The sequence below is a fragment of the Phaseolus vulgaris genome, chromosome 3 (genome assembly GCF_000499845.2).
Source record: "Phaseolus vulgaris cultivar G19833 chromosome 3, P. vulgaris v2.0, whole genome shotgun sequence".
Classification (NCBI taxonomy): Eukaryota; Viridiplantae; Streptophyta; class Magnoliopsida; order Fabales; family Fabaceae; genus Phaseolus; species Phaseolus vulgaris.
Genome location: NC_023757.2, coordinates 41,225,951 through 41,245,554, shown reverse-complemented (window position 1 = coordinate 41,245,554; position 19,604 = coordinate 41,225,951). Strand labels below are relative to the sequence as shown.

The 19,604-nt window shown below is 32.1% G+C and overlaps 3 protein-coding genes across 4 annotated transcripts; 1 reads left to right on the top strand and 2 right to left on the bottom strand.

Moving 5' to 3' along the window:
* Positions 1-3,157: 3,157 nt before the first annotated feature.
* LOC137807757 (galactoside 2-alpha-L-fucosyltransferase-like) lies at positions 3,158-5,248 on the bottom strand. Its single transcript, XM_068608539.1, has 2 exons — positions 4,828-5,248; positions 3,158-4,720 (listed from the first exon to the last, which is right to left on the bottom strand). Exons 1-2 carry the CDS (start codon positions 5,030-5,032, stop codon positions 3,264-3,266), a joined length of 1,662 nt encoding a protein of 553 aa, XP_068464640.1. The 5' UTR covers positions 5,033-5,248; the 3' UTR covers positions 3,158-3,263.
* A 3,661-nt stretch (positions 5,249-8,909) lies between these two features.
* On the top strand, positions 8,910-13,985 carry LOC137807755 (ribulose-phosphate 3-epimerase, chloroplastic). The gene is made up of 10 exons (XM_068608535.1): positions 8,910-9,186; positions 9,811-9,925; positions 10,142-10,282; positions 10,370-10,483; positions 11,541-11,619; positions 12,477-12,586; positions 12,687-12,743; positions 13,140-13,209; positions 13,303-13,378; positions 13,693-13,985. The coding sequence occupies exons 1-9, from the start codon at positions 9,080-9,082 to the stop codon at positions 13,350-13,352; spliced, it is 843 nt and encodes a 280-aa protein (XP_068464636.1). The 5' UTR covers positions 8,910-9,079; the 3' UTR covers positions 13,353-13,378; positions 13,693-13,985.
* Positions 13,986-14,523: 538 nt separating this feature from the next.
* On the bottom strand, positions 14,524-18,493 carry LOC137807756 (NEP1-interacting protein-like 2). 2 transcript variants are annotated; one of them, XM_068608536.1, is made up of 5 exons: positions 17,900-18,493; positions 17,123-17,301; positions 16,820-16,903; positions 15,071-15,235; positions 14,524-14,884 (listed from the first exon to the last, which is right to left on the bottom strand). In XM_068608536.1, exons 1-5 carry the CDS (start codon positions 17,997-17,999, stop codon positions 14,762-14,764), a joined length of 651 nt encoding a protein of 216 aa, XP_068464637.1. In that variant the 5' UTR covers positions 18,000-18,493; the 3' UTR covers positions 14,524-14,761. The 2 variants fall into 2 exon arrangements, with proteins under 2 accessions (XP_068464637.1, XP_068464638.1); XM_068608537.1 differs by having other exon boundaries at positions 15,071-15,226; positions 17,900-18,284.
* Between the last annotated feature and the right edge of the window lie 1,111 nt (positions 18,494-19,604).

The window sequence follows — 19,604 nt, the reverse complement described above, 5'->3', positions numbered from 1 at the left end:
TGGATCTCGCAAACTAATAAAATAAGCATTCCTCCTTTATCTATACATAAAAAAAGTGAATAAAGCAAACGAGTAATTGAAAAAGAAATGAAAGAATTCCAAGAATAAAGGGCCATGGGAAACTACGTGTATGGGATCATGTTGTCACGTGTCACTATCATGTTTGCTAACCACAATGTTGATTCTTACTATGATTAGATAATGTCAATTATTTCACACCCTTGAGGCCACTTAATGGAGTTTTATTATTGATATACTTCCAACGTGGTATCCAAATGAAGTAAGTGGAAACATTATAAAAATAAAAGATGCAAACAATGAACACAAAATAGAGATATCCATGGAGATTTTATTTGTAAAAAGTATATATAATGAAGCTTAATCCAAAGCAGAAGAGAGTGAAAGGTCAATGTTAGCCTTATTTCCTTGGCCTAGTAACCACACAAAATGATTGCAGTGTGGTGTAGGAGTGAGACATTTCGAACAAATGGTCATTTTCCTAGAATAAGAAATTATATGGTTAGTTAGTACATTCCCTTTATGCATAAATGAAACTAATAGTAAAAGAGATCTCATTCAACAAATTGATACGCATTCATCCAAGCCCATGCACCTCATCATGTCAATGGCAATATGGAGCCATGTAATTGGGTTTCAGGAAAAGTGGGGTTACCTTATGTGAAAGGGTGAAGAGAGATCATTTGAACTTTGGAAAATATCATATAAGTTACAACCACACCTTGGGGAAATCCAATTGGGGCTTCAATTCAAAGCCAAATTGGAGTTTTGTTTCGGAAGGGAATGGTGCCTCATAGGTGGACTCTTTTGGTGTCATTATTCATTACAAAACTTCTAAACGCATATGCCACAAATTTCTTTTGGTAAAATTTCATATGCTTACATTTCTTGTTAGTCCTCTAAAATAAGGCCAAATATTTCACCTTCATTACACTTGCCCACTAAACTATTAGGGTCAACTCTTAGGGAATTGGTTCCATCCACATCATATCAATATCATTTCTATATCCTCAAAGTGTCCATGTGCCAAGGCTGATTTAGAAGGTGGTGCTTCAAAGTTTGCAAAAAAAAAAATGTAATTTTTTATCATTACTTACCATCACCTCCTTCAAATTAAAACAAGTACTTTTAATAATTTATTATGATAATGAATTACAAGTCAAATATGATGTGTATATATGGTATGTATGGAATTGTAATTGTGGGGGATAAAAATTAAAATGACATCTACTGTAGTGTTTTTAAGAAAAATTTGATGGAAAAATTGAAAAAGTGGAGCAAATAGTAATTTGCCAAATATGAAAAGAGGCTACAGCCATGGATGTTGTTTTGATTGGTGAGAGATGTGTAAAGAAATAGGAAAGTAGTTTTAATGAGTGATTAGATTTTTGTGAAGAAGCATTGGAATATGTGGATAATATGATATTTAATTTCCGTGTGTTAAATACGTTGATAATCCCCTCTTTTTACCAAAAACTAAAAAAGCGTGGATTAATTGGAATGCAATAAGAAAAGAGGCGTGAAAATATACACAGTTGCTTACTTTATTGGCAATTTCCAAAAGCTTTACTTTTGATCTCTTTGACTTGGATTAGAAATGATTCGAATTTGATAGGATGGAGATGTGCCTCCTAACTTTGTGTTTTCTCAACCTTTTTGTAAACACTTGAGATTAAGATATATTCTTCCCTGATAGCGACCTTTTCTCTTCAATTTTTTCTCCATTACGCTCCCATTCTGCTATCTTTGCTTCCACTAACTTCTCCCATCCACTATCAATTCACACCAAAACCATATCTTCCTAACCTTTTTTTTGTTAATACAAATTGTTAACAACATCAACATTACAATCAACACTTTCTGAATGGCCCGTTTTCAAGGATTTCTTGTCAGATCAAACGTTGGGCTTATTATATTCAAGCCCAAGAAATCAACACTATCCAACAACATTAGACAAGTCGAATCTTAAGCAATTAAGTAATATTTTTCGCATGGACTAAAGAACTGACACTTTTTTTTACAAGAACCTGCTGGATCATCATTGAAGATCGGACCCAGAAGGTGGTTTTCTTTTGTAGCTGTTTGTTCTTCATTCTTTGTTATTGGTTTAATGCACTCCTTAATCTTGGTGGGGCTGGGATTATTAATTTGTATTATGGCACATTTCATAAATATTTATACAATGTTAGTATCACTGTACAATGTGAAGGCAATCATTTCACTATTGTTTATAAGAGAGGTGAAACAAGAAACTGTTCATTCAAATTAATTGCTAAACTGAGCATAGTTTTCATTTCCATATTGGGAAGAAAAGAGAGAGATCTGTATAAAGAACTGATCTCTGCATAAGAAGAAAGAAGTTGATTTTCAAAGTATTTATTAGACACTTAATTAATTATGTGGTCAGATGCTTGGATGATGCTTCCTTCCCCATTCTTTCCCATCGAGAATGTGATTCATAATTTACAGGTAATGTTTACCAGATGTATATATTGTTGTTGCTTCTCTGATACTTATGAGATTGTAGGGAATAAAAGGTAATATGCCTAAATCATGAATGGTTTTATTGCATTTGGAATAGGAAAATAGACAGACAACAATAGAATACGTTTGAGATGAGATGGGACTTTCTTGTATCACTTTGTAGTTTGTTTGTCATACATTATTATACGTATCAGGTCCACGAGTTGAGACTAACTTTCTGAAAGAATATTCAAGAAATAGACATGTTTAGCAGTTATTAGAATAGAATGAAAATGGCTATGTGATAGTTCCGCCAAGAATGATTGATGAAATGAACTCCATTGTGACTTTATGTAAGGGAACATTCTTTTTCCCTGTAACTGAGGTCACAACCACCGGAATATCAGTGACTGAAAATTTGAAGCTCTTGTGCCTTATAAAAGAATAATATAATTTGAAGTCACAAATAAATGAATGTAAGTTTAACTTAATGAATAAAAGTAGATGGAACCAAGAATATCTGATGAATTCGAATTCTCTTATTAACAAAACTTAAGACATTAATAACTAATATTTATCGATTTAGACAAAATTAAAAGATAAAAAGTCATTTCTACGCATTCAATAGCCCTAAAATAGTAAAGCTAATACCATGATTCTCGGAGTGAACAATAGATACATGTCTAAAAGAAATAACTCATTCTATTTTACAACAAAATTTTTGGAACACATCATAACTGGGTTTTCATAATAGCATACATTGTATTTGTATCTGGCCATAACTAGCGATAACTATCACTGTCTACAAGCTTAAGGCCCCAGCTCATATCCTCACAGTGCCTCACATATGGAACAAGTTCACCTGTGTCAGTTCCTCTCTTGGCCTTGCAGTCATAGAAAGGAGGAGCATGGAAACATGGCTCCATTGACATGGCACGTCGACAGGGGGGATCTGGGGCTGTTCGATTCTCAGGTTTGTACAGAATCCATGGTTTTAAACCTCCAAGCCCCTGAGCCACATAGCCAAAAGTAGACCAAGAGCTTGTGACCAACACATCAGTTAAGCTTAAGAGATACATTTCTGCCCAAGCTTTTTGGTTGTGCGTCTGCTTCTGTGTTTGCTGATATCCTTCATGGCTCGGCTGGTAAACACCAACCACTTCTCCTGTCACTGTAGGATATTCCCAATACATGTCTCTTACCTTTTCAAAATAGCCAGAGCTTAAGGATGCCATTAATACCGCTTTTGACTTGGAAATTCCTGATGAATTGATTGCATCCTGCTGATGGTTAACATCAGGCAAAAGTTTCTGCTTCAAAGTACAAGCTAAGATCTGATCCAATACATGTTCAAATGGACCAGGTTCTGTGTCAAACACTCTAATTTGTATCCCTACTCTTTCATCGACTTTAGCTAAATAAGCTTGATAGTACCTGGTAACAAGTCCCCACACACTGTTAGTGGGGTGGAACAGATACCTACCCAAGAAATGGAAAACTGTTTCCTTATTTGGGAAGAGATCATTCAGTTCCTGCTCAAATGATGGCATCAAGAATAGAGATGGGACGAAGTAATTATCTGTTTTCATCACTAACCAAGGCACTTCCTGGAGAAAATGTTGCTCTTCATCACAAAAGAAAAGCTTATCATGATCATCATAATCATGGACTATGTGAAGGTAGACAAAAGAAGGAACATTGGAATTTACAACCGATTTATTTTTCAGCATTTTCCCATGACATTGATCAGAATTCTGACTGAAATTATTAAACTGAGCAGTAAGAGGAAAATCAGCAGGGAGAAACCAGGAAGCATCTGGAAATGGCTCACAAAAAAGATCAACCATATCCACTCCAGGGTCAACCAGCAGAACACGGTTTGTGAGAAGAGCATAGAGAAATGCAGAAGCTAGGGTCAATATCCTATTCCCTAACCCACTAAATGAAATCCATACAACATATTTACAAGGAGAGGACTCTGTAAATTTACCAGACCTAAGTTGTTCCACTGTTTTGTTATAGAATTCAGTGTAAGGTCCACACTGTTTGTGTTGAGCTTCATATTTTCTTAACCTAGAAATGAGGTAAGAAGAAGGATTTCCTGACAGCCCTCTGAGATGATACATGGCTGATTGGTACCTGCTGAGACAAGAACTTTCATCAAATCCATCAACTAGAAGGCCACCGCGCAGTTTATCTTGAAGCAACTCAACAGAATCAGAGGTATCATTGTTCAAATCTACAAGTCATAAGAGGAGGAAGAAAGGAAATGTTACAACTTCAGGAATGGGGTGGGATAAAAAGGTGAAAGTAGTTACCCCTTCAGCAAATAAATGAAAAAGGTACCTTGAGTGATTTGAAAGAGAGGGTTGAGTGATGAGGATTCGCGAAGGGCGGCATCTGAGGGAGGGTCTCGAAGAACAACAGAGAGTGAGAAAACAACAGAGCAGAGGACGAAAGAAGCGACGAAAAAAGCCATCAAACGCATGAGAGAGAGACTGAAGGCACATTTAGAGTCCAAATCGGAGTGTGAGAATGAGAACTTCTTCATCACAAAAATTGGTGGTACAACAGTGAATGAATGCACTGAGTGGGAGTGAGTGGGTGTTGGAGCAGAGAGAGTGATTTGGTTTAGACGCAGCAGATCATGATGCGAGAGACATTAATTTTTTTGGTTACAATGGTTTAATAACGTTGTACTTCTCTCAAAATTAGGATAATAATAATCTTAGTGTTTCTCAAAATTGGATGAAATCATGTAAATCCACTGTCGGTGCCACTGGTAAACTGCATTCATTCATGGCAACCTCCGCGGATTTTCATTTTAAAATTCAAACAAAAACATAAAAAATGATGTCACATTTATTAATTTTTCGGTTTTACCTACTTTCTACACCTACATACTGTTCAAATAATAAATTATACAATTTATATAAGAATAAAAATAATTAATTATTATATTAATCATTGAGATTTTTTAAAATTTAAATACTAAAATACTTTTAAATTAAAAAGAGTAAAAATGAATTTATTTCAAAATTTTAATAATTTAACATTTTGCTGTGGGCTTCTCCCTCTTTTTTGGATAATTTCATTTTGAGCTTTGTCTTGTCTTTTGGCTTCTCTTCTAGGAACTCTCAAGTATCTCATGTCTTGCTAAATAGACAGAATCTTGAGTTCCTCGAAATTAGTAAATTCTGTGAAACCTGTTTTATGTTATTATGAATGCGAGCTCGCGGCAGAAAGAAGATAACTCTCAAAGAACATTAAAAATGGTGATTAGTGCTTGTTGAGCAGTTAATGAATGAATTATGGATTAAATATCTCAAAGAAGCCACACAAAAATACCTCTTATTTAACTAATTAGTAACAACCTTCCTTTACGTATTAAAAAAAAGTCGGTTTGGAAGAATTAAATAAATAATTCGTGCAACTAATTGAATAAAAAATTATTCCCGCAAATAATTCAATAAAAATTAACCAAACCTCGTAAAAATGCACTGTAATGTCATGTGGATAGCCCTGTTTATTCGTATATATTGTTTACAATGACTTTTCAAGGTACAACATTCATTTTTCTTTTTTCAGAATCTCTCCTTTATAGATAGATTTTTTTAAGGTTATTTGGTTCTCTTGATAGTAATATTCTTTACTTTTTTTATCTTCTAAATTTTGTATTATATTGATTTTACCATATATGAAATAATAATATTAAAAAGATTCAGATTTGGTCTTTAATCAGAGTCTAAAATCTGATAAAAAATTGCTTGATTATGAAAATTTTCTTGGTTGATTTACGAAATTTCTCATGATTATTATTCTTATAGGGTCTTATTTTTTTTCAATTTATGTTATGGTTTTGGTATAGAAATTACCAGTGTGATCAACAAAATACCTACTAAAATAGTTTTTCAACCTTGAATATAAATTATAAATACTAAGAGTGTAACTTGGCTCAATTCCCTATCTAACACCATTTACACTTTTATTTTTCTATCTAGCATTTTTTTGTTTTTATTTTTCTATCTAGCACCTTTTTGTTTTTATTTCCCTATCTAATACCCTTTTATTTTTTATTTCCCTATCTAGCATCATTTCAAAAATAAATAAATAAATAATAAATTAATTTTTTTATCATTTTAATTTTGAATATATTAAAAAATAAGTATTTTTAATGTTTAAAATAGTTAGAAATATAATTAATGAATAAAGAAATGAGTTTTTTACAAAATAAAAATAAAAAGTAATAAATTAAAAATGTTTAGTTTAATTTTTTTTTAAGAATGAAAAAAATAAAAAATTAAACTCTACAACAACATAAAAGTTGAATCTATAAACATAAATTAATATTTATTTTTATTATTATTGATGATGTAATCATGTTAATTTCAAGTAAAAAATACAGGATATAATTATAAAAAAATCAAAGTCAATTAGTATTAATTAATATTGAACGCACAAATAATATTGAAGTGTCTATCTATCCTAAATGCAAAATCCTAAACAAAAGCTAATGCAATTGCTACACTTAATGCTTAAAAAGGAGAAGAAGAAAAATGTAAAAATAAATAAATATAGAAAATTAAAACAGCAACATTGCATCAGATCTTTCATGTTACGAAAGACTATTTGATGAAACTCATAAATAAAGAGTATTGGTTTGCATAAGGAGAGACCTAAGTCAAGTCGAATAAGGACTGATATGGACATAAGAGAACAACATAATTAAACAAAAAAATGTTCATATTGTCAAACACCATGACACACAAAAAAAAACATGTCCCAACATCATTGAATTGTGCACTTCTCGTCATTAATTATGTTTCATTTCGCACAAACTATTTAATGTACCATTGAAGAAAATATTAAATGAATGATCATCTTTAATTTATTTTTCTTTTTATGATCAACATCTACTTATTTAGTATTGTCTTATATCTTATATATTTATCTTGTTTGGATTTTTTTTTATATCTTGTATATTTATCTTATTTTGTTTTTTCTTTATTTTATATCTTATATGTTTTTAGTTATTATTTTTTTCTGCCATTGTTTATTTATTTTTGTTTTTTGTTTTTATTTTATTATTGTTGTTTTTATTTTCTATACTTATTTATTTTTGCATTTTTTTCTTCTCATTTTTAAGCATTAAGTGTAGCATTTGCATTAGTTATTTTTTTTAGGATTTTGCATTTAAGGTAGACACTTCAATATTATTTATGTGTCCATTATTAATTAATACTAATTGACTTTGGTTTTTTATAATTATGTCCTGTATTTTTTACTTGAAATTAACATGATTACATCATCATAATAATAAAAATAAATACTAATTTATGTTTATAGATTCAACTTTTATGTTGTTGTAGGGTTTAATTTCTTATTTTCTTCATTCTTAACAAAATAATTTTAAACTAAACATTTTTAATTTATTATTTTTTTATTTTTATTTTGTAAAAACTCATTTCTTTATTTATTAATTATAACTAACTATTTTAAACATTAAAAATACTTATTTTTTAATGTATTCAAAATTAAAATTATCAAAAAAAAAATTATTATTTATTTATTTATTTTTTAAAATGGTGCTAGATAGGGAAATAAAAAATAAAAGGGTGTTAGGTAGGGAAATAAAAACAAAAGGGTGCTAGATAGGAAAATAAAAGCAAAAGGGTGTTAGTTAGGGAAATAAAATTGTAAATGGTGCTAGATAGCAAAATGTCTATTGATGTACAACCTCCTTAAGCTTCTTAATTTATTGGATTTCAACTTTTTTTTTAATAAATTATTTCAATTATTTGATGAGATAAATTATTTAAATATTTGAACAATTTTTAATAATTCAAGAATGTGAATATTGATTATCTTTTTTACTCAATCTTAGTTTATGTTTGTTTTTGTCGATTTTTGTTAAAACTTTTTTTTCTAACCTTCAAAGTTTTTCATTCATTGACAGTCAAGGTTTTTTTTAATTTATTTATGTCTAGCACGATTATATTAGCCTAACATTTATCAGAATTATTTTTATGACTTAGAGATTTTTTGTGTGACTTCTCTGTTAGTTGAAACTGAAATTGACAAAAAAAAAACACCTAGTTAATGTTTTCTCTAGTCAATATTAAAAAAAGTCAAAACAAACCATTAATTAAATAAAAGTAATATTAGTGTTGTTGATAATTCTCCTCATTAGGAGTTTCATTTTCATAAAGTTACAAGCAAATATCTTAAACTTTAATTCTTATTTTCTTAAATTTATGTACTGACCTAGGTAATAAATTATATATATCATATAAATAATCATAATTATTATTATTGTCATTTTTTAAATTATTTTTAAGTTATTTTTCATTAATGAAGGACAATGTTTAATAATTGAAGGCAAAAATAGTTTGTGGTATGGTTAAGTGAGAGGTGTGGTGAGAGAAGCCGAGCGCCAATCGTTTCAGATAAGCACATCTCCACCAAACCAAATGGCACGTGTCATTCACCTCATTTTCCATTTTTTATATTACAAAATGGTAACCAATTCACACAACACACGCACTCTGTTGTGAAGCCACAGGATTGGTAAGAAACTTGAATTTAGTTGAAGAAGGAGATGGCTGCAACTTCTTCCTTGTGTTCATCCACCCTCCAATCCCAAATCAATGGCCTCTACCTTCACAAGGCCTCTCTCTTTCATCCTCGTTCCCTCACTTTCTCCAGGTATTCCTATTCTTACATCCACTTCCCTTCATACTTCCTACTTTCTTCATTTGGGAACCATACGTCTTATTCCTAAAGGAGACACCCAGAGGATGAATTTCTCATGAATTTCACTCCTGTGTTTTGGATTCACAATCAAATCAAATCCACTCTCTGGGATCCCTTTATGTCATTGTGGGTGTTTGTGGAGATAACTGGACAATAGTGTCTGTTCAAATTTAAAGAAAACAACGACCTTTGGGTAGCTTGCACTCAGATAATTTAAAAGTTAAATGATTCACTTCATGCCATCATCATGCATTGTCTCCTGGTTTGAATTCATGTCATTTTCATCTGGGAGGATTGTTTGTGACAACTTATTATGCTGTTTATTTCGTGAGGTTTGGGAATCTCGTCCATAGGCTTAAAATTGGTAGCTTCAGAGCTTCATTTTATGACCCAGCATTTCCATGTATTTATTTGTGACCTTTGTGTTCATGTGGAGTTCTAAAACAACTTTCTTGTGATCGATACATATTTATGCAGATTGCAGTGCATGTATACTTTGTTAGATATGGTTTGGGCTTTGAAAGAATTATAGCCTTCTTTAATGTCCCTTTTTAACTTTCTACTTTGTGAATTCAGGAGGAAAATTTCAACCATTGTGAAGGCTTCATCCCGTGTTGACAAGTTTTCAAAAAGCGATATCATTGTTTCTCCATCCATTCTTTCTGCTAACTTTTCAAAATTGGGAGAGCAGGTTTTGTAACATACTTTTCATTCTGTTATCAGTATTTCAGTTTTTAATGTTTTGTTTTGCCACTACTCAAACATGGAAAGGTCTTCGGTCCAAAGTGTTTACAATGTACTATATTTCATACTCATTTTATCAAATTTTCTAATTGCTAGTGAACCCGTCCTTTTGTTTTCTAGGAACTAATCATGAATGTTGGAGTTCGTGTGTTATCTTGTCTAGGTGAAAGCAGTAGAGTTGGCTGGTTGTGATTGGATTCATGTTGATGTAATGGATGGTCGCTTTGTTCCAAATATTACAATTGGACCTCTTGTGGTTGATGCATTGCGCCCTGTGACAGATCTTCCTTTGGATGTGCACCTGGTATTCATCTAATAATCTATATACGCATACAAATTTAAGCTGATACTGAATCTAGGTACTTTTCTTACTTTTTTTGAAATACTTTAGATGATTGTGGAGCCTGAACAAAGGGTGCCAGATTTTATCAAGGCAGGAGCTGATATTGTCAGTGTTCATTGTGAACAATCTTCCACCATCCATTTGCACCGTACAGTTAATGAAGTAAGATTTCCTCCTGAACTGTCTAATTTTTTACCGACGTTGTTCCAACTGAAAGTTGATACCAAGGGAACCAACTTTAATCAATTGTAAATAAAATAAAAATTATTAAAGGAGCTGAACATATGCAATTTGAGATTTTTGTTGTCAAGGAGACAGTACTAGTCACATGATGCTAGGACAAATGTATGAGATTTAAGTAACAGTAAAGGAATGTCTTGGTTAATTATATTATTAAGGATATCTATAGACTATTCTTCACGATGTGGATAGAGGAGCATTAACAAGGCAGTCTGAGGACTGGATAAAGAAATAACCATAGCAGTTTTCCGTTCTATTTAAGACATCAATTTGCCTGACCAAATTGTTATATTGAAATTGGTGTACTTTTTCGTGAAGCATTTGAGCATGGGAGTGTTTATAACCATTTGAAGAAGCAGAAAGCCAAATGTTATATCAAGGAAATTCTTAAACCAGGATTGACCTTAGAATGAATTTAGCATTTTTAAAACTTCTTCAAAAAAGGTGAAATTCTTTTTTGCTGTTACATGTTCTTTCAATATTTTCTTGAGACCTGTGATGCTAATTGGTTGGTTTGCTTGGGTTCGCATGTCTCTTTTATCCTTTTCTTGGTTGGTTTGGGTTCATAATCACCTATTATTTTGGTTATGAAAAAATGCAGTAGAAGGCATTGGTCTCTTTATCTAATTGCCCAGTGCTATATGAAGTTGCGCTTCTTATTCTGAATGTGGAATGGTTGCCTCTTCAGGTCAAGTGTCTAAATAAATAAATAGAATTTGGAAGCCTTATACCATCTCAGAAGTTTTCCTTTGTCTGAATCTATGTTTGCACCATGGTGTGAAATATAAGGCCTTACTTTTGAGTATATCCATTTCAGAGTTGGTTTCTTTCTTTCAGAACCACAAATTGTTATATGCAATAGTGTTAAAAGCCGTCTAGGGAACTGAACAGTTGAAATTATTCCTTGGAAACATGGGAATTTCCCCACTCTTGCTTTAATTTTTCTGCTAATATACCTGACTTCATTCTCCTGATTTAGGTAAAAAATCTGGGAGCTAAAGCTGGAGTTGTCTTAAACCCTGGAACTCCCTTAAGCGCAATTGAATACATCCTTGATGGTGAGCCATTTTTACTGTTTCTTTTCATTATACAATGATAGCATTAGTCGTCCTATTTAATATTTGTGACTTCCCAGTATTCTTAATGTGGCTTTCTAAGCTTTAACCATGGACCAATACCAGCCTACTCTCCATTGAGTTTAGAATAGAAAGGTTAGCAAATCTGTTAGTTAACTGGGAGTTCTGTTTCTTCACTGCATTATTTTTTTTAGTAGAAGGGTGCAATTTTAGCTTTGTGAAACTGTTCCTGTGTTTCGACAATACTTGTATTGTAACAGAAAGTTTTAATTTATAAACAGAAGACAATGATTTAGTCAGCAGGTTTAATAGCAGTGTAGTCCTATGCTTAAGGTTTTGCAGTTTACTCTCAAATCTAAATTCAAACATACTATGCTAGTTTTTGGGTGAATCAGACTTGACTTCTCTGTTGTTATTTAGATCATGTCTTTGTTTTCTTTATTTTTTTTTCATTTTTGGGTCCACTGAATAATATTTTATGAAAGTCAATTAATTTGAAAGATCAAGAACTTTAGATTTTTTGCTCAATCATTAAGTAGTTAAACTTTCATTCTGCTAGTAATAGTGTAGTTCTATTTAATGTTCTGCACATTTTTGTAATTAGTTTCTTGTTTTAAAGCTTTAGTTCAAATAAATTAACAAATTATAGGAGTAAAATTTATTTTTCTTAATCTTTATTCTCACGAGAAATGCATGGGCATTTTTTTACCTCACTAAGGGGGTAAAAGAGAGTGAAACAACTTCTTTCACAACATATTGCGATCTATTGAATTACATTTATACAAAATGTTTTAGTAGTTAAAAATTAAAAGCTCTTAATCTTGTTATTGTGTTGGCAGTGGTTGATTTGGTCTTAATTATGTCTGTAAACCCTGGCTTTGGTGGCCAGAGTTTTATTGAGAGTCAAGTAAAGAAAATTTCTGATTTGAGAAGATTGTGCGCAGAGAAGGTATGGTGTTGTATTTGTATTACTGTGTATTATTTTTTGTTTTCCCCCTACTGTTATGTCATACATAATCTCTATCTGTGTTCTCTCTCTTTCTCTTCAGGGAGTAAATCCATGGATTGAAGTAGATGGTGGAGTTGGACCAGCAAATGCTTACAAGGTGCCATAATCATATTGTCTTCCGTCCGTTTATAATTTAGAATGATCTTGTAACAAGTCTTCTTGGTGAACATAATCTGATTGTGCTCAATGAACTAACTCATCATAAAATATTGGGAAACATATGATGTGACATGTGTATCTAATCAATCTGTTCACGCAGTTCAAGTTTATATTTATACTTCTTTTGGTGAATGTACTTCAACTTTATTTATACCTCTGTATTTTGGCTAAGTGCTCTATTTTTTTGGACGGAACAAAGAATTGAAAAGAAATAATGAGGAGGAAGTTCATTCTTTTTTGTTCATTGGATTAGAATGCTTTCAACAAGGCATAGTAATAAGATTGTTCCATATGAGTTGTAAGATCCAATTTTTAGTATAATCTTGTTTGGCAGGTAATTGAGGCTGGAGCCAATGCACTGGTTGCTGGTTCTGCTGTGTTTGGAGCTAAAGATTATGCTGAAGGTACCCAAAATAATATTTTATGTGAGTTGATACTGCAATGATTGTAAATTCATTGTGATTTTGATGATTTTCCTGGCTTCAACTCCCTTGTAGCTATAAGAGGAATCAAAACCAGCAAAAGACCTGAAGCAGTTGCTGTGTGAATGTGTGCAATATTCTACGCTCCAATGTAAGCTGCATTTTCGCAACATAGAGGTCTCTCCTTTAAAGTTTGACATATCAATTTTCTGATGGGATGGTTGAATACAAACAAAATTGACTGCCAATATGAGAAATAAAAATAATGGCAGACATTGCTTACGACCACGAGCCAATTTCCATGTGAAAAATATTGTATAATAATGTTATACTTCTGACTCAATTATCACATGTATCTGACTGATAATTATGCAATACTGCTTCAAATGCTCAGCTGGAAACACAAAATGATCTCATTTTAACTGTCATTCTCACTCCTGGTTTTGCTCTGTTTGAACCTGGCAGACATTATTCATGGATTGGCGGCCTATAGGGCACTATTATGTTGCCTGGCTTGCTGTCACCACTGGCAATTGCTTTTCTCTGGAATTAACTATAAGAAATCAGTCAAGTAAGGCGGCTGCTGTGTTGCGTAGTTTGTGTATAATCATATAGGGACAAAATTCTAGTTAAAGCCCTATAGTTTATATCAGCCTGTAACCTGTCAGTTCAGTTCTATTCCCCATATTGTAAAGCAGTTGTGCTTTCTTTGAATACAAGTATTGAGAAAACCAGCAAAATAAATGTTTCTTTTGTCAGTTGCTCTTCTAGATCCTGATAGAGGAAAGGACCCCTTGAAAAAGGAATAATGACCAAATAACTTCAAATTCTTATTAGAGAGCGTGTATGCAAATTTTCATACATTTGATCTTACCGCTATGCTGCCAAATTCTTAAGCTAACAATTGACTATCCATTGGCCTACACGCAAAGTTAATCTTATGTTATATCTATTACATATATTACTGCTAAAACTGGTGTCCCGTGCTAAAATATATACAAAACCTACTTGTTGGAAACAATGTACAGATAGGTGCCTACAATTCTTGACCAATAGCCATGTTGCTTTAAGAGAATGGTGGTTTAGCTGGCCTGATGGTGACTTTGAAAAAACTACTTAAAGAATAATACCAAGGAAGTGGCACGACAAATTCACACGCCAGCAAAATCAATATCATTAGTTAAATTATTCATGGGCTGAAATTTCTGCTATAGCGCGTTAGTCTTGGATTCTCGTATTTGAAAATAATACCGAACACTGTACAATGAATTAATGTAATTAGAAAAATGTAACGTGTTTACGAAAGAAACAAGAGAATCATTCATTCACATATACCATTTTCTCATTTTTTTTCTCCCAAAAATTTGTTATTGGGCATTGGCTTTCATACCAAATAGTCTTATTAATAATTACAACAGAGAATACTACAAAATGCCAAAGTCCACTGTAAAAAACTTAATGCAATTTATATAAACAAATAATACAACTTATACATTTTCCCGTCAAGATAATCTCAGAATACCCAAGGAACAAGTTACACATTCTGTCTGCACACAGGACAGGAATCATTCTTTACAAGCCATTTGTCCACACATATCAAGTGAAATGTATGGTGACAACGAGGTAAGCTTCTTGCAATTTCACCTACTTCAATATCCTGTAAATTTCACTTCTAGATATTGAGACCATTACATGAACAGTTTCATAAAAAAATCAAATGTGGAATCAATTTAATACCTACTTACTGGTGGTTTAATATTTAGTATTTTCAGAGCCTCCTTATCAATATTCTTTGTTCTTTTAAATTGTTTTCACACAGGTAACAAAAAATAATAATAATCACCTGCAAACATATTGTACAACAAGTATTTTCTGCCTTCATATCCTTTGAGATCATATGGTGCGGTAACCTCTTCAGTGAATCTCCTGACAATCCTCTGGGTGCCACTAAGCCATGAACATCATGAATCTCATCATAGCCTGCATTAGCAATGCCAACCTGCTCAAACTAAAACGAATGATCAAACGTCAAAAACTGGTCATTATCCAACAGACTGCGAGATAAGATAGTCTAACTACGGAATTTATAATGGACTTCTTAACGACAAAAAGTACTAAACAATCAACTCAGCAAAGATTTACAAATGTTCATATTAGTTATATGTAAATAAGCTTTGATAAAAATCTTTGTTTATAATAAAATCAAAGTGGTGTACACATGGGTTAACAAAAATCATCAAGAGCGTAAAGAGATTTACAATCGTTAACATACAAAAGCAGTGGAAAGCATGCATAAAATGAAAGTTGTGTCGTTAAAAAACATTAAAAGTTAAATAAAATCATGTGCATATATAGCTCCAATGACAATGATAGTACTATATTTCGGTGGGTTACGTATCATTTAGTTATAGTCTTACAGATGCACCTGTGATCAATTGGTGTGGCAAATAATCTCTCTACTACTATATAAAGTGGATATAATTATTATGCAACAACTTTTACAATACAGTTATTTCATTTTTTTTCTCTCTAATTTTCTCCTCTGTACAGTAATTTTCCACCAACTGGGCATAGTTGGCAAAGTTCACAGTGAACCGACACACCTCAAGTTCTCAAGTGCAACCTTAAACAGCAATGCATTAAAACTGCCTCTGAGTTCATAGCTATCAGAATCTTTGAATTCACGATTCAAAACTTGTTCATGTGTCTACAGATTTTGAATACCGGGCATTATAGGATTTGCACTCTGTATTGAGAGAGAAGTTCTTGACGTCCAACTATGGACTGAAAATCCAACAAGGTCACGAGTTATAACTTTTGATTGCAAATTTGGGATGAAGATACTAGATGTTCCACCATCCAGAGACAATTGTTGATTCAGGAATTCCTTGTCCTACCTAGAGTTTTCCCCCATCCAACTTGGCTTAAATTTTCAGATAAATAAAATACAAAATCCTTCAAAGGGTTTTAGATTAACCATGGTACTATATCCTGATTTGATTAATGTACCCTTTATGGATGATTTCCTTTACGAAAACAAGCTCTCAGCCGTCAAATCTTAGTTTTTGCTTTACTACGTCCTATATATGTTTAGCAAAATATCAAATATAAGCAGATCACTGTACTCTGATTTCCATTCTAAATGTTTAGAGACATTTTTTACAAAGTGAATAGTTTGATTGTCCTTCTTTTTTAACTTCAATAGTCAGATTTCAATTGTTAAACAGCTTACATGAATTTGGCAGAAGCTGATCAAACTGACAGAAACCAATTTTAGTTGAATTCGAAGAAAAAGAGGTTCATCTCTAATTCAAGAATAGTGAATATGGTCATTATACTAGCCAAGACGAGGAGGAAAAAAACTGTCATTTTGCCTGCTTCCATATGGCAAAGGAAAAATATCTAAAACAAGTGGCATTACTCACTAGCCTTACAAGATTAAGTTTATCACAAATTGGCCATACCCAAGGGCACTCAGTATTGCCAATTCAAACATTGGGTGATGCACCAAAGACTATTATATCTATACACGGACATATACAACTATTGCTTTCAAAAGGTAAATGTGGTGCGAGAGGTAAAGGAAAATTACCTGCAAATTGTAGGCAGTTAAAATGGCAGGTGTAAGGGATTCCTCAACAAGCCTCCCCCGAACAAGTTCCTCTATGAAATCTGCCTGGATTTAAATGTTAAAACATTGGCTTTAAACTACGAATTAAGACTGCCAAGCATGAGGGCTAAATCGCTCTAAAAATGTTACTTAATGAACAGACTACCACCAGCAAGTACAAGGCATAACTTATAAAGGGTAACCATTTTGCGCCTCATAATTTTGAAAGTTACAAATCATTTTACTCAGAGACCAAGGAAAATCAACAATAAAATGACTACCAACCATAGATGATGCTCCCCGTGAGCCAGTTTGTTCCATACACCAGTATGCACGGGAAGCTTCCAACACCTCCACTGAGAGAATAGACCCGGCAATGGCACCCAATGAAACTCCCCGGAGAAGACCACTCCTTGTAGCCTTAGCTGCTAAAGCTCCAGCTATAGCTCCTGTCATTGCACCAGCTGCAACCATAAAACACCACATGAGACCAATGTAATCAAACATCACAGCTAACAACACTAAAATAGTGATTACTGGCCAGGAAAACATTCTCCACTCTGAATAGTATCCACCCTTATAAACAATAACACCTTCACCAACAGCTTCAAACCAACAATAATTTCATTATCACCAATTCAGATCATAAGAAGGGAAAAAAAAACTTAAATACACATACTTACGCGCTTTCAGTAATTTGTTTATAATCATATTAGAGTTTCACCTGACAAAAACTATATTGACCTTTAATGTAAGCAGCTATCATATTCATTATTGAATAAAACCCAATTTCAATAGGAAAACATAACTAATAACACCCAAGTAACCCCATCCAAGTTTTGCCACATAAAAAATGCAACATAAATTTGATTTATAATAATCTTCTATTTCTATTTTCTACTTAACAAGAAGCCTAGAGAATTACCCACCTTAACAGTCAAAAGCAAATATAAAAAAGACTCCAACTTTAGGGCGACGAGAATCATTTTATTGACGCCCAACTAATCAAAACAAAGCATTGACATATCCCTGAAGGAAATAAAACGAAAAGGCATAAATTACCAATGGCAAAACACACGGTGAGGGCCCCAGAAATGGTACACACTATGAATTTGGAGAGAGAGCGAAATCCCCAAGGTCCCTGGATTATTTCAGTTTCCATAGAGCCCAACCCAACCCAAACTGGGAATCAGATTATTTGTCAGAGAGTTGCAAAGTGCAAGGTCATGGCTTTTGTTCTTGTTGTTGGTGTATTGGTGATAAGATGATGTGATGATGGTGATGATGGGATTTGAAAGGATTGGAAACAAACAATGAATTGAAAGGTGAGGTAAGGTAACGTCAATTGAAAGAAAGAAAGTGATGAAGATGATGGAATTGGATGGGGTTGATAAGGTAAAGAAAAAATAGTATTACTAAGAAAAGAAATAATAATAGTAGTAGTACTTTGTTGTATGATTGGTATTATTATTATTATAGTTAATAGAATATAGAATTATGGAGAAGGTAGAAGGTCATGAGATTTGCATGGGAGAGAGAAAGAGTGGTTGGTGCCAACCAAAGATTGTATTTAATTGGTAATTAATGCTACAATTAATGATAATCCTCTCATCTTCTCCTATCACATAACCCTTTGCTCATGTCATCCATGGCTTCTTCATCTTCCACCCAATTTCCTATCTCATAATATTTTTCATTATGTTTTATCCTTTCTACTTCTATTTTTTTATTTAATATTTAATTCATTTATAAATCTTTTAAATTAACAAAAATATTTATTATTATGTTTCTTATCCTCTTCCAAAAAGGTAACCAAAACAGTGTATACTGTATCATTCTCTGAACCAACTGCCAAAATTTGTACCCACAGGAGTATTTCTGTAACTAACTTTCTTAAACAATTATTCCCCTTTCCGTTTTGTTTGACCTTTATTAAAAGTTAATATTTTTATTTTAATTATTTATAAATAAAATTATTATTTTAATATAAATGTTCAAAAAATTTAAAAAGACTTACTTGCATATTAAAAAAAGTTATGAATTGAAGAAAGTTAATTTGTACATGTAACTTTCTTTAATTTTAAACTATGAAAATTCACATCAAAGTAAAAGTTTTACTTTTGGATAACTTTTATAGACAGTAATTATTTTGTTAAAACATTTCCTCTTTATATTTGGAATAATAAAAAAGTGGATATAAATATAAAAAAAAATCATATCTGTTGGATATGAAATAAGGATGAGATGAATTTTTACTATGGGATGAAATCCTGGTTATTAAAATAGATAAAAAAAAGTATTTGAAAAGTTAACTTTAGAAAATCCTATACAGAAGTAAATAAATTCATATTTTATTTTATAAATGTAAAAGGGTACGAATTTAAATTTTCATTTTCTCCACCATACGAATATTATAAAACAAAGATGTATTTTTGACATCTTAAAATGTATCCAACCCTTATTTTAATAATAAAAGAACATAATAAAAATATATTTATAATTAAATATTATTAAAATATTAAAATAATAAGAGTAAGAGTTGTAATGTTAAAGTAAAAAAAAAGGGTTCTCACAGTTTTGGACATGTGGTGATTGGACCATTGTCTTTACAGTAGATCTTAATTTTTTTAGTCATATCATGGTTATGACGGAACAGTATATTTCTAATTGAATTCTAAATGAGTCTAGTCGTCTCACTCTTAAATTAGCTAGGACTTTTTTCTCGAAACCATGGGTTTTCTGTGGTTGGGGTAAATTTATTTGGTTT